The sequence below is a fragment of the Solea solea genome, chromosome 5, assembly GCF_958295425.1.
Source record: "Solea solea chromosome 5, fSolSol10.1, whole genome shotgun sequence".
In the NCBI taxonomy this organism is placed as follows: domain Eukaryota; kingdom Metazoa; phylum Chordata; class Actinopteri; order Pleuronectiformes; family Soleidae; genus Solea; species Solea solea.
In genome coordinates, this window is record NC_081138.1 from 2,525,126 (window position 1) to 2,539,305 (window position 14,180).

At 44.7% G+C, this 14,180-nt stretch overlaps 2 protein-coding genes across 2 annotated transcripts in view; one reads left to right on the forward strand and one right to left on the reverse strand.

The window, feature by feature from the left end:
- The window catches only part of pde3b (phosphodiesterase 3B), a 34,495-nt gene extending 31,919 nt beyond the window's left edge, over positions 1-2,576 (forward strand). The window contains exons 13-16 of the mRNA XM_058629638.1: positions 946-1,149; positions 1,263-1,424; positions 1,608-1,860; positions 2,054-2,576. Coding sequence (XP_058485621.1) covers positions 946-1,149; positions 1,263-1,424; positions 1,608-1,860; positions 2,054-2,268 — 834 coding nt within the window. The 3' untranslated portion in view covers positions 2,269-2,576. The remainder of the gene's footprint in view (positions 1-945; positions 1,150-1,262; positions 1,425-1,607; positions 1,861-2,053) is intronic.
- Positions 2,577-6,212: 3,636 nt separating this feature from the next.
- On the reverse strand, positions 6,213-10,885 carry LOC131459708 (vitamin D 25-hydroxylase). The gene is made up of 5 exons (XM_058629766.1): positions 10,486-10,885; positions 9,157-9,298; positions 8,450-9,082; positions 8,015-8,344; positions 6,213-7,199 (listed from the first exon to the last, which is right to left on the reverse strand). The coding sequence occupies exons 1-5, from the start codon at positions 10,726-10,728 to the stop codon at positions 6,982-6,984; spliced, it is 1,566 nt and encodes a 521-aa protein (XP_058485749.1). The 5' UTR covers positions 10,729-10,885; the 3' UTR covers positions 6,213-6,981.
- Positions 10,886-14,180: the final 3,295 nt, after the last annotated feature.

The following is a 14,180-nucleotide window of genomic DNA, read 5'->3' on the forward strand; positions in this document are numbered from 1 at the left end:
ATTCAATGACAAGATAATGACTTCTCTGATCATCAGACGAACCCCCCAAAAAAACCATTGTAACATATTACAAACCTTTTAAGTCCTTCAGAGCTGCAACAGTTACTCGATGAATCGGTTTGGAGCTTTTTTCATGATTAAAACACAATTTCTGATTGTTTTAGCTTCTTAAATATGCTCCATAAAACAAAGAAATCATTAAAAACTGAATCATTTTTGATTTGTGGACAAAACGAGACGTTCGAGAACATCATTTCCAGCCTTTTCTGACATCATGGACCAAACGATTACTCGATTAATCGTGTAAATAATCAACAAAGTGCTTGGCTGTCACCTGTGCTCTCACCTGTGCTCACACCTTCACTCGTGATGGAGTCACATGAGGTGGACGTTGATGTCCATAAACACGCCTGTGTTTCCAGAAACAAAGCCTCGCGTCTCCAAAATATGGGCGATCACGCTCACATGCGTCATTAATGAAAGACGAGCCGTGCGTTAGTGTTTAAAAAAACAAAAACAAAAGTAGTGGACGCGCTTTTTCCACTGAGTCGAGCAGCACATGGTTAGATAATCCCACTGTGTCGTTCTCCTGAATGGGGGTTAAAAGGTTAACAGTGTGCCTCTGTTTAAATATTGTTTTTTCACAACATGACCATTGATAGCACTCGGGCTGTCTGGGTTTTTGGTGAAGTCACAGGAAAGTGGGTTAAAAGAAAGGAGAGGCAACCCTGAAACTATTGATTACTGATGCTGTTGACAAAGCAACGAGGATCTTTACATTTTTATCGTCTCTGTGACCAATCGTGAGCTCATGTGGCCTTTATCTCATTCCCTGACTCCTTCTGAAACCGTTGCAGATTGTGTAACTCGCGTTCTGTAAGCGTTTCAGAGGAACTCCTCGGGAACCTTCTCGCCGTGACATCTTCTCCACGTCGTGTGTTGTAGGCAGTGCTGTACAACGACCGCTCGGTGCTGGAGAACCACCACGCCGCTTCGGCCTGGAGCCTCTACCTCGCCCAGCCCGAGTTCAACTTCTTGGTCAACCTGGACCACGTGGAGTTCAAGCGCTTCCGCTTCCTCGTCATCGAAGCGATCCTGGCCACAGACCTCAAGAAGCACTTTGACTTCCTGGCGGAGTTCAATTCCAAGGTCTTGTTGTTGTTGTTGTTGTCGGATCAGAATAGATTCACTCCAATTAAGTCTCTTGATTGAAACATGAGCCGGACGCTTCTTGGCACTGATCTTTGTTTGCCCGCCGACAGGTGAACGATGTGAACAGTCCAGGAATCGACTGGACCAACGAGAATGACCGGCTGCTCGTGTGCCAAGTGTGTATCAAGCTGGCAGACATCAACGGACCGGCCAAAGTCCGGGACCTGCATCTCAAATGGACGGAGGGCATTGTGAATGAGTTTTACGAGCAGGTAACAGACGCGGGGGAATATTCAGTAATATGGATTATATTATAGCTGACCTATTTAAATCTAATCCAGGCGATCAAATCAGTAAACAAAGGTCGACTCGAGTGAAACTGGAAGGGACATAAAAGCATAAATTAAAGCAGTGATGTTCTGCTGCCCCTCACACTCTTTGGTTTCCATGTGTAGGGAGACGAGGAGGCCAGACTGGGGTTACCCATCAGCCCCTTCATGGACCGCTCCTCGCCGCAGCTCGCCAAGCTGCAGGAGTCCTTCATCACCCACATCGTCGGGCCTCTCTGTAACTCGTACGACGCCGCCGGCCTCCTGCCGGGCCACTGGATCAACGAAGGGGGATCGGACGACGAAGACGAGGAGGGGCAGGTGGACACGGACACGGAGGACGAGGAGGAAGATGAGCTAGAAGACGAGCTTGCACCAAGTAAGTCATGGATTCAAAACTCAAAACTAATATTTTTTCATAGTAAGACACAAAATATTTAACATAACGTTAATGGCAAACGTTTGATATAAGAAGTAATAAAGTGTGTGGCTCTTATTTTGAAGGAACATAATCTCTTTAAATGTGGTCACAACCTTACATTTATGTACTTTTCCCTTTCGTTTTGCTGCAGAAAGGCGGAAGAGACACCGCCGGTTGTTCTGCAGCATCATGCAGCACCTGACGGAGAACCACAAGGTGTGGAAGAAGACCATCGAGGAGGAGGAGAAGAGCAAAGAGCCGCCGACGGAGAGCCTGCTCCCGAGTCTGCCCGCCGGCCTCCCCGTCTCCCCGTCCGATGACATCCAGGTCATCCAGGAGGAGGAGGAGGGAGAGGAGCGCCAGTAGCAGCGTGACGAAGGAAAGAGTGGGGGGGGGGGAGAAGGTGAGAGGCAGGACAAGGACACGAGTCCACTCGACCGAGCGTCTGCCGACGTAAACACAGACAAATGCACATAAAAACACACTTTTTCTCCCTCTTTCTTTCACACACACACACATTGAAGCGTTCACTGTGCAGACTGAAGCAGTCACATTGATCTTGGAGAAACAAAAAGGCCTTACTACTGTGAGCGGATCCTTGCTGCAACGGTGGGAGCCCAAACTCCTATGCACTTTCACCCCGTGGAGAGACAAGTGCACCCAGAGGGGGGGGGGGGGGACAGAAAAAAAGAAAAACAAAAAAAGCACCAGAACTGAGGAGGAAAAGGTCCAGAAGAAGAAGAAGGAGAAGGAAGTGGATGGAAACCCGGCTGTGATGCTGCCTTGAATGAAACGAAGAAGCGCTTACACCTTCCTTTAGGTACAGAAACGATTCCCGTCTATTTAAAAAAATGAAAAAGGCCGAGGAGGAAAAAAAGAAAGACGTAATTCATGAAGTGACGCGGATACCCTTTACCAAAGTGAACAGTTCAATGGAAAGACAAGAGACTGACACCCGTTCAGCCTCAATGTCAGGTATATTTTTTTGAATTATATATATATATAAGTATATATGATGATAATAATAATAATAATAATAATATGTGCCTGAGCCTGTTCCGGCACAGAGCCTCGGCTTGTGTAGTTCTCTCTTCTCGCTGGTGACACGAAACACTGTATAAGACTCAGTCGCAGAGACGTTATTGACTGATTATTAGCATTATATCTGCATCATTTTGGATGCTTTTACTCATGTGTACCCACCTGTTTGTCCTCCTCCCTTTTTTTTTTATCCTTCAACTTCCCTTGCTTCATTGTGGTTGTGTGCGTGAATCTGTTTGTTGGAGAGAGAATGAGTCGAGAGAAAGAAGCGAGCACATTTTTAATGATTTCTTTTGTGTGTGTGTGTGAGAATGTCTCTGTGTGTGTGTCCTCTACGTAAATGGTCGGTCGCTGATCTGTGAAAAATGTCCTCTGGTGTTCAACATTCAACTCATATCTTCGTTTTATTGTTTTTCGGGGATCGATTTGAAGTATGTTTTTTTTTAAAGGTTACTCAGGATTCACGGATTTATGTCATGAATATGAAAACTGAGACAATTTTTAAAAAAAGAAGAAGAAGAAGAAGATCTGAGTGGCTGAAATAGTTTCTAAGCATTTAATTCAAGTCCTCTGCGACAGAGGAGCGCACAGTATGTGCCGTCTCTTGGCCATTCGTACACTGTTTGCATAACCTTATCACAACCTCACTGGGGGGGGGCGGGGGGGCTTATCTCGATTGTCCGCAGACAATAAATCTCTCTCCTGCAGCAGCAGCAGCAGCAGCAGCACATGTGTGCTCCGAGGAGAGAGCATGTCTAAAGTGTTTCCGTCAAACCTGTAACTTTGGCCAGTGTGTAAAGAAGGGATCCAGGGTTTCATAATTAAACACAAATAATCTTTATTTTCCTTTCCATTAAGAACTCTTGGCATTCCACTAGAAAAAGATACAAAAAAAGGAAAAAGGGGGGGAAAGGCAGAATTGTCTGTGGCCTTGCCTCCTTCATAAAATCCGAGGTGGAGAGAAATATCTAAAGACACAAAACGACATAAAGGTGTGCACATTTTAATACCAAACAAGTGTTTAGCCGCTGTACAAAAGAGTATGTGCATATAAATATATATTTTTTAAATAATCAAATGGATGCATCGGTTTTCTACATGCAGCTGACATTATTGTACATTTGACATCCTGTCATGAACGTCGTGTTTCCAGAGTTTTTATCGGCTTCTCTTCACAGGCGTGGAACTGTCGGGTTTGGTGTTTTTCTTATTTGGATTCCTCGGCCTCGCCCTGAATCATAACCACTCTCTCTGGCGTTTCCGCCGCCGTCGTCGTCTCGCTCTCTGTCGCTGTCGTGCCGACCCCGACTCGTGCCAAACTTTACCTACAGTACAGTAGATACTAAGGCTGTGCTGTTTGTGCCACACAAAACAGTCCCGATGTTTTCCCACCAGTGGCCGTGTCGGCAGTCAGAGTTGGACCCACAGTTGATCCACATGGACCCGGGCTGCATCGTAAAAAAACCCGACCCGACACGTTCCGGCTCATGGAGTTAGTTGTAAACTTTTTTTTTTTGTTGGCTTGTCACTGTGTCGTCTTTCCCACCACAATGTCCTCTAATGATTGTGCCATAAATACACCTTTACGAAATTTTGTTACCCATATGTAGCATCGATATATGTACGTTTGTCTAATGTAACCATTCGCCCTTATCGGCACCGATGAGAGCGCAACTGATTTTATTTTTTTGTTATTTATAGCTGTCATAAAACACCATCCCTAAAGTATCAGCAGTTCTCCTTTTTTTTTTTTTTTTTTTCTCGGCGTGTGTGTCTGTGTGAACTCACAGTATATTTTATTTAACACTGCTTTGTTTTTCTTTTTTGTCCATTCCACTCAAAATAAACAGAAGAAAAGCAAAGAAGTTCTCGTTCATCGTATGTTATCACCATTTAAAGGCACAGTATGTGGTTTCTGCCGCTGGGATCTTCCTCTTTGTGGGCGGGGTCACGAGCTTTGGCTCACTTCCTGTTGAAGTGACCGATCCTCCAGGGGTGTCAAACTGATTTTAGTTCATTTTTAGGGGTCACATGCGACGCAATTTGATCTCAAGTGGGCCGGACCAGTAAAATAATAGCATAGTAACTTATAAACAAGAAGATCTCCAAATTCTACCCCTTTTTTTTTTTAATTTAGGAAGTATGTGTTTTACAAAATGTATTTCTGAATGAAATTTCTTGAGGAAAAATAATATTATTATGCAAAGGTTTATACATTTATACATGCGTGTAACTAACTGTTATCATAATGGGAAATTAAAACAAATTCAGCCAGATTGGTCCCTTGGGCGGGCAGGTTCAGGCCCGTGGGCCATATGTTTGACACCCCTGGCGTACACCAAATCTTACAAATTTTTTTTTTGTTTGTTTTTGAACTTTTTATTATTGTTCACAAAGTACAATCACAGGCATTAAGTCACGGATACATTACAGGTATACATCCTGTACGCCTTTCAAAGTAAAAGCACTAAAGTAAAAACATTCTGCAAACAGGACGACATCATTCATCAAAAGACAACTGAAATATGGATTTCTGTGGATCTGAAGTGCGTTGGAGAACATTTTTAGCTGAAGTAAGCAAACATATACAATTGTTTTTCAAGTTTTTATTACAGAAACAAACACACATCTTTAAATCTCGCACGATACAACTGTCGAACGAACGAGAACACAATCGCTTGATGATTTCGTACAAACATCTTCGGGGGTTAAAAAAAAATGTGCATTAAGTGGGACCTCGAGTGTAGCTTGTGAACAGAACTTTCCAGAACTGTCACAGCTGTCGGCGAATGAGGCCCAAACACCTTAAATACATGTAGGTTAGGTGTGCGCTACGCCTTTTAAATGTGTCGCTCCAACTATTTAAGTGCATTTTAACATTTTACACGTCTGCTCATGTGTGTCCGTTATAAATCTGATTCTATATGAACGTGTGTCCTCATGTGGCCTAAAAAAAAGTCCCTTCTGAGGACATTCACCCTATGTACACCTTCATGAACATATAGTTTACTCAAAGTATTGATTGGGGACAAAATCGTCGTGTAGACAGTCGTCCTTGGACTCAGACGAGGAGGTGAACGGTCCGCCGTTACCTGGGTTTATTCTTAGAGTGAGGCCCTGCCCCCTAAAATTTAGCTCTACCCCCTCAGGATTGGGCCGAAGCCAAGGTTTCATAATCCTGGTCCTGGGAAACAGCTGCTGTGCATGGTTCAGATTAGTTCCCCCCCCCTCGCTCCAACATACCTCATTCATTCATTCATTCGAATCAGGTGTGTTGAAGCAGAGCTTTGAGGTTCCCTGACACTCAGGAAAGAGACAGGGGTGAGTCTTCAGTCTGCGCTCTCGCCGTTTAGACGCTACTCACGTCACAGACACAGAGCTGAGGTATTTGTTCATGTCAGATTTGGGATGTTTGAGCAGCTCAAGCTGCAGCTGAGACTCCGTGAATCCACAAAAATAGCACCAATATCGGAGTTGCACAAAAAAGGGGGCGGTACTCTGTCCGTGCTGATAAGCACCATTTCGAGAAAACCCAGCGGTCGCGTCGCCAGTTTCTAGGAATCCAACTGAGTCGCCTTCTGAGAGAAAGCTTGTCCATCAAGAGCTCTCTCTGGAGAGGGGAGGGCGGGTCAAAGTCAGTCCAGATGACACGTCCACGTCCCACTCAGTGCTCAGAGCGTTCTTGGAAAAATCTCTCTATTGGTGGAGTCACATCCGTCTGACCCGACGCTGTCCCGAGAAGGCAGGGCTTTGAACCGTCATACGTGTACTTAACTGTCAATCATTGACAACATGTGCTGAAGCCATCGCAGCTGCGCCGAGGTTCATGGACTTTTCCAGTTTCCCTGAGTCACAGGAACTCTCTCACATGTGGAGATCTGCTTCCTGCCGTCACGTCCCCCGCTGCTCCGCCGTGCAAACACGCATGCTTTTCTCAGCAAGAGAATTCGACTAAATAAATCACTCCTACACAGAGACATGCTGCTCACAGGCCCAGTGTCATGGTAAAATTCAAGCTGCAGCGAAAAGCCCGCCGGCCTACCTGTCGAAGGGAGTGTCCCCGGCGTGTGGAACTCTCTGCTGCCTGCGGACGGCGCAGATGGAGTAAGGTTTGGGCTGTAAGGTCATGCCCAGTTTGGGAGCGACTGTGGGAATCGTGCCCGGGGGGAACTGAAGGTGAAACCTCTGCAGCAGCGTGGTGAAAAAGAGGAACATCTCCATCCTGGCCAGCTGTTCGCCTACGCAGTGGCGTCGCCCTGAAAAACAAAAATGTCTTAAAAGTTAGACTCACACGCAGAAAACGACATCTTTTAACTCAAAAGAACTTGAAATTCACACATACGGGGGCTTTTCTGACAGGAAACTGAGGTTTTTGTCGTAAAGTAAATTGCTCACTCCCCTGTTCCAAAGTTGGTGATCCACTGGTGCTTCCATCACCGTGTTTAATGTGTTATTTTGTGACTTTAACCCTTTTACACCAAGGAAGCTGAGAAGTTTCACGTCAAAGCCAACGTGTGGTTACTGCGGTCATTTCACTCGCGCTGTTGCAGGAAGCCGGCGAATCGGCGTCTTTGTCACCAGAGAGGAACAAAGAGTTGGAAAAAAAGGCAATTTTTGGCCCCGTTTTTGGACCAAATGTTATTTTAAATATGTTTTATACTGTTCAAATTTCAAATTTAACACACAACTAATAAAAAAAACAAAAGAATTATAAATAACTGCCAGATACGGGCAAAAGCACTTACTCACAGGACATTTTCTGGCCCTTTTATGGTTAAAAAAGGTGTTAAAAGTGTTAAAATGTTGATTTTCTCTATGAACTTTGGTGTGCGAGAGTGAGAGGTTTACAAAAGTGACACAAACGGTGAGATAACACGGCATTAAGGTAAGATAACTAAGTCTTTTGACTATATTCCCGCTGGTTTCCCTTGGCTTGTGCCTGCCTGTGCCTGCTCAGCATGATCCTCGGCACAACGGTCAGCCGACTGACGTGTAAGCACCTCATTCAACCCTGAACAATCGCTTTAACGGCACTGATTCATTTCACAACAGTGTGTCGAGTTGTCCTCACCGAGGGAGAACGGCAGGAAGGCCTCGCGCCGCACAAAGTTGCCGCTACTGTCCAGAAACCTCTCCGGCAAGAAGACGCCCGGGTCGTTCCAGTACTTCTCGTCGAAGTGCACCGAGTACAGGTTGGTTATCACCATGGTGCCCTTGGGGATCTTGTACCCGTTGACGCTGGCGTCCTGCGAGGTGGCGCGGAAGATGCCGAGCGGGACGATGTTGCAGTAGCGCAGGGTCTCGTGCAGCACGGCCTCCGCGTAGGGCATCCTCTGCTTGTCCTCCAGCGTGGGCGCCCGTCCGTTGGAGAGCACCGCGTCGATCTCTCTGTGCACCCTCTCTGGTTAAAAAAAATGTTTATATACTGTAAGTGGAAATAGTTTGGTTTTTGCAGCCTTAGAATAAAATATTCTTTTATTTGGAGGATGCTCCAAGTCCAACTGACCTTGTATGTTGGGGTACAGGGCCATGTACAGCATCGCCCAGCGCAGCGTGTTCGTCGTGGTCTCCGTGCCGGCAATAATCAGCTCGCCCACCGAGTAGATGAGGTTCTCCTGGGAGAACGAGGAGCTGGGGTCGGCGGCGTTCTGCTCCAGCTCGTCCAGATAGGCGTCGATGTAGTGCCGCGGCACGCGGGGCACCCGGCCCTGCGAGAAGCGCTCGATGGCCTGCAGCAAGAAGTCGTAGACCTCGGCGGCGTTGCGGAACAGCTTCTGATGCTTGCCAAAGGGCAGGTACTCGATCCAGGGGAAGGCGTTGTAGAGCAGGGCCCAGCCGCTCACGGCCAGCTCCACGTTCTCGCTGAACAGCTCGATCATGTGCTGGAAGTTGTGGTCGTCGTACGTGAAGCGCTGACCGAAGATGACCAGGTTGGTGATGTTGGACACGGCGTTGGTCACCAGGTGCTTGGGGTTGAAGGGCCGGCCCTTGTGCTCGTCGATGGCGTCGACGAAGAACATGCACTCCTCCGAGATCTTCCTCTCAAAGTGCCGCTGGCCGCTGCCGAAGTAACGGAAGGAGTTGCACGCCAGTTTGCGATGGTCGATCCAGCCTTTGCCGTATTTGCAGTTGAGAAGGCCTGCGATTGTGTGGAGGAAATAAAATGAAATACACACACGGATTGACATTTTACCGCATCGTTATCACACTTACCACCCATTTTGGTCATCTTCTGAAACAGAGGCAGCGACGGGCGATCGGCAAACACCTCGCTCTGATGGTACAGACACTCTTTCATGCAGTCGTAGCCGTTCAGCACCACGGTCAGGATGCCTCCCAGGTCCAGACTGAAAATCTGACGAGCACACGACGCTGACATGAGCACACAAAGTAACTTATTCTCTCTTTATCCTCCTCTTCCTCACATATACTCGATGAAGACGGAGAGAGATTAGAACGGTAGGACAGTGTTTCTGATTTCCCTCCAAGTACCACCAGAGGAAGCTTGCGTACCACTGGTGGTACACGGACCACAGTTTGTCACAGCTTATACAACAGTCGTATAAAGTCATTTGATTCCATTTTACGACATGAGTTCATATCAGCTGTGGAACTCGTCGTAACTCCGTCGTTATCACACAGACGATGTGTGTCTCTGCTGTTTTACGTCATATTTTAAAATTTCCCTCAACAGATTTAGAGCAGAGGCGTCCAACTGGCGGCCCGTGGGCCACACGTGGCCCGCCCAATCAACTGCATTTAGCCCACCACTTCATATATCACGTGAGACGATAGAATATAGACGTGACTATATGCTGCTCGAGGCTTTTTCGGTGTTTAAATGACAGTTCTCCACGTTGATTTCATTTAAGATCATAATAAGACTCTCTGTTTACTAGATTTGCATCATTCCACGCTAAAAACAAACGCTTTTACTTTGAAATTCTGTGAAATATCACCACGAATATCTTACTTTTACGTGCTACGGAACAGCTGTTCACTAGACTAGACGCCCGTTGGCCCCCCAGGTCATGTGAGATTGACCCCTGGATTAGATTAGATTAGAGCGAGCGTTCACAATGCACTGCATTATTTAAGTTTTGCCGTCTCAAGCTTAAATGAAATCCCCCAGATTCACACAAACCACCAACACACAACTTAAAAGGAAACATACACAAAAGTACATGACTCAGAAATAATACTAGTGTGTAGGACAATGCTTATTGATTGTGTTGCTAGGCAACAGTTAAGTAGGTCCCATTATATGACGACTTCATATCATAATCTGTTGCAGCTTTAAACAAAGAAATAACTGTTACATAAACTGTTGCATAAATGACATTAAACGTGGTTAAGATTGCACTCGATACAATGTATAATGCGCGTGAATGATCTCGCAACTGTAGAGAGAAAAGTGCGCGTGCGTGTGTGTCTGTGTGTGAGGACACTTTTCGGTGCAAACCCACCGTTGTGAGGACACTGTGACACCGTGAGGACATTTAAGGGGGTTTGTTGGTGAAAAGTGAGATGATTAGAAGTTACCTGTCCGTGAACCTCACTCTGCTTCTTGAGGAAGACGTGCGGCTCAGTGGCCAGTGACAGAATGCTGCCTATGACGGGGATAGGAGACGGACCGGGAGGGAATCCCGGGGGTCTCCTCTGCTTGAAGAGCTGGCGGACCAGCAGCAGCGCGAGCGCGGCGACGCACAGGCAGAGGGCGCCGAGCAGAGCCTGCAGCGCGTCAATGGACACCGGCACCAGGGACGGAGGTTTGATGTAGACCATCTTTCCGAGTCTCTCTTTGTCTCTGGTCTTCTCCGGTGAACTTGGTTCTGCTCCGTTAGCGCATTTCTGTTACCTTGCACATTTATATCCCCCCGCCTCTGAAGCTAAGATTGGCCAGAAAAGTCGGAGTTGACTCTCGGTGAACTTTGTTCCGCTGCCGATCAATGGAGGGGATCATATTGGTGCTTTTTGTCTGGTTCGGGTTTTTTCGGTCGCCTTTACCCCCCCCCCCCACCCAAAATAAAATCCTCCTCGGAGGGGGCGGGACATTGCAAAAGTGCAGAAACACACGTCTGCTATTGGCTGTTAAAAAAAAAAAGGACAATAATGTTTCTTTTTTTTATTATTAAAACATGCAAAGTTTTGTTGCTGCAGAGTTGAATGCAGTGCAATGTTAAATCCTGCAGCTACTTTTAAAACAGTGGTCATTCACTCACATCACGTGAACTGTATCAGCTGCAGCTGCAAGGATCACATGCACGTGAAAAAGCTCAAATTGTTGTGTTAAACAAAGCAAAATCAACAGAAACTCAAAAGTCATTCCTAAAACAACACATCTGACTGCTAAATTTCCACTGGATTAAGTCAAAATGTGCACAGACTCTGTTAAACTGTAAATACTTTGTGTTTTGGGAGCAGAATTTGGGATAAAGTCACTAAGCAAGGTAGTTCATTATCTGTACTTCTCAGTGTGTTGGTAAAACTGTGGCACCATTAACTTAGGTGACATAATTCTGGCCCTCAAATGTCATTGTGATTGGTTCTAAAGTGCAGTCGCATGAATATAACCTGTAGCCTTCATACATACAACCTGCAGGAATCCTGCCCACTGCAGCCAGACCAATAAACGACTAATAAAAGATGCAAAAGTTCAAATGTTTATATGTGTTAAAGTTCTGTTTGGAGTTCACAGTGAGCGTCGGAATGGAGAAGAGAGGTCGTTTAAGTGAAGAGAGAGAAAAATAGCAGCGGTTTTCTGAGAGAAAACGCCTTGTTGATGCCACAGGTCAGAGGAGAGCGACCAGACAACCTAGTTTTAATGGTTACAGCAGCAGAAGACCACACTGAGACAGCGATCATAATATAATACAATAATAGGTGTCCTGTGTGCCTAATAAAGTGGCCTGTGAGTGTACATGTAATATAACGTGATGTGATGTATACAGAAGCAGGATAAACTGTTTTTGAATGTGTAAAAGATCACGATAGGAGAGATTTCATAAAGCAAAACATGATGGAATCGACCATTTTCAAGGTTTTGCATGAAACCAACTTATTAAAAATAAGAACATTGAAATTCCAATCCAATCCAATCCAACTTTATTTATAAAGCGCCTTAAAAACAACAGCTGTTGTACACCAGAGATCAATAAAACAAATAAAATATAAAGACATGAGACCCAATAGACCTAAGAACAAACAATAAAACAATAAAATACTGTAAAAAGTATAAAAACAACACAAATAAAAAAAGTCATACAATCAAACTGTTAAAAAGATAAAACCAACGTCTCATACTGGGTCGAAAAGCCAAAGAGTAAAAATGGGTTTTAATGACATAAAATCACAACGTTTTAAATAATAACTATTTAAATAATACAGATATTTTTTGTGCATTAGAGCACAATAAACACATTTTACAGCCACTGCTGACACGTTACACACGTGTGATTGTAATCGACGTCTTGAGCAGCACAAATCGTCCAAATCAATATTACACAAAAACCTCATTTCACTGCAGATTTCATGGTAAAGTAGCGCAGTTTGTTTCCACGTCTCGTTTTTCAGCGAAATCAACTTTGCCCCAGTAAGAGGCTGCAGGTTCTTTTGCCTAACGCGCTACATTTAGATGTCAAAAGTTCAGGTGAAGGTCAGAGGTCAAGGCATGCACCACATTCCAGACTTGCATAGTTGTGGGAGATTTGAGTTTTTTTAGTCTTTGTGAGCCACAAACCAGTGTGTCTCTCATTTTCACTTTTAGCCTCATCACTTTTAACTTTTAAATATTATTTTTTATTCTAAATTTGGCTATTTATGATACAGTTTACTGTACAGAAACGTCAAAGTGAGATTTCACTGCATGATCGAAAATAAACGTACTTCTTTTATTTTTCTGTGCATATGACAAACAGATGATTATAGCGGAGTGGATCTGAAAAATCCATTTATTATTATTTTTGCACAATCCAGGCAAAAAAAGGAATATTTAAACGTGTCAGGAGAAGCCACAGGCTGATACAACGTTACCTCACCTCCTAAACAAAGAAACCGGGGGGGAAAAAAGACAAAACATAAAAATATAAGATAAATTAGAGAAGCTATGGCCTCAAACATGTCAGTAATCTCTGTTTTATTTCAGTTTTCCTGTGGTTTACACCGGTCAATGCAGGTAAGTACTATGTTATCATCACCACCATTACACACACACACACACACACACGTGTAAAAGCACTCTCCACTTCTCTGTGTGATCAGTTCATCATGACTGGCTCCTCATTAGAGATGAAGTTGTTTATCCAGCTGTTCCTTCCTGCTGAGGCAGCTGCTAAGTCCTCTCTCTCCCCCCCCCTCCCCTTTAGTTTCCTCAAATGGCCCTGTGCACACTCTGTGCAGACTGTGTGCAGACTCTGTGCAGACTTTCTCCCAATCACTCAGATTTGTTAGGGCTACCTAATGAGGACATTCTTGCAAATTACTCACGATGCTTCCTGCCAGCTCCCCAGACTCAAAAGCCATTCTGGAAGCATTAAACCAATCTGTCAATTTTAATCAAATGAACATGTTGCATTATCTCGTTAGCGGTTGGTTTAATCAAAACACCAGCAACACCGGAGTGTCTGCAGGCCGTGTATGTTAGGACATGGATTCAGAAGAAACAGAAGAGTTAAATACAGACATGGTAACCAGTGCTTGAACCACCCTAAACTGTTTATCTGGCATCAAAAAGAATCTTGTCTCTCTGGAGAGCATACGGTTGTATATGTACTATAAAATATCATATATATATATATATATATATATATATCTCCTATATTACCTCTTTCTATGTGAACATACAGGACACAGATCATGCACAGTCAATACCAGATGTCTAGACCCCATGGTTCTCAAACTGTGGCGCGTGTACCACCACTGGTACGCGAGCTTCCTCTTGTGGCCCTTGGAGGAAAAACAGAAATGCTAAAATACACTATTCTAGAGCATTCGCAGACGTGGAATACAATAAGTATGCTGTCACTGAACTAGTGATGTTGCGCTGGTTTGTTTCTACAGTGGCCCAGAGTGGACAAACAAAACAAAGACTCTGTCGAGACTGCTGCATTTTACCATTTTATTCAGGCCTGGGACCAAAATTAAGAAAGAGTGGTTAAATTATAACATTAGAAGACGGAGTCAAAGTTGAATAATGAGACTACATTAAGCCAATGGTACATGTTATTTCTCCACCATGA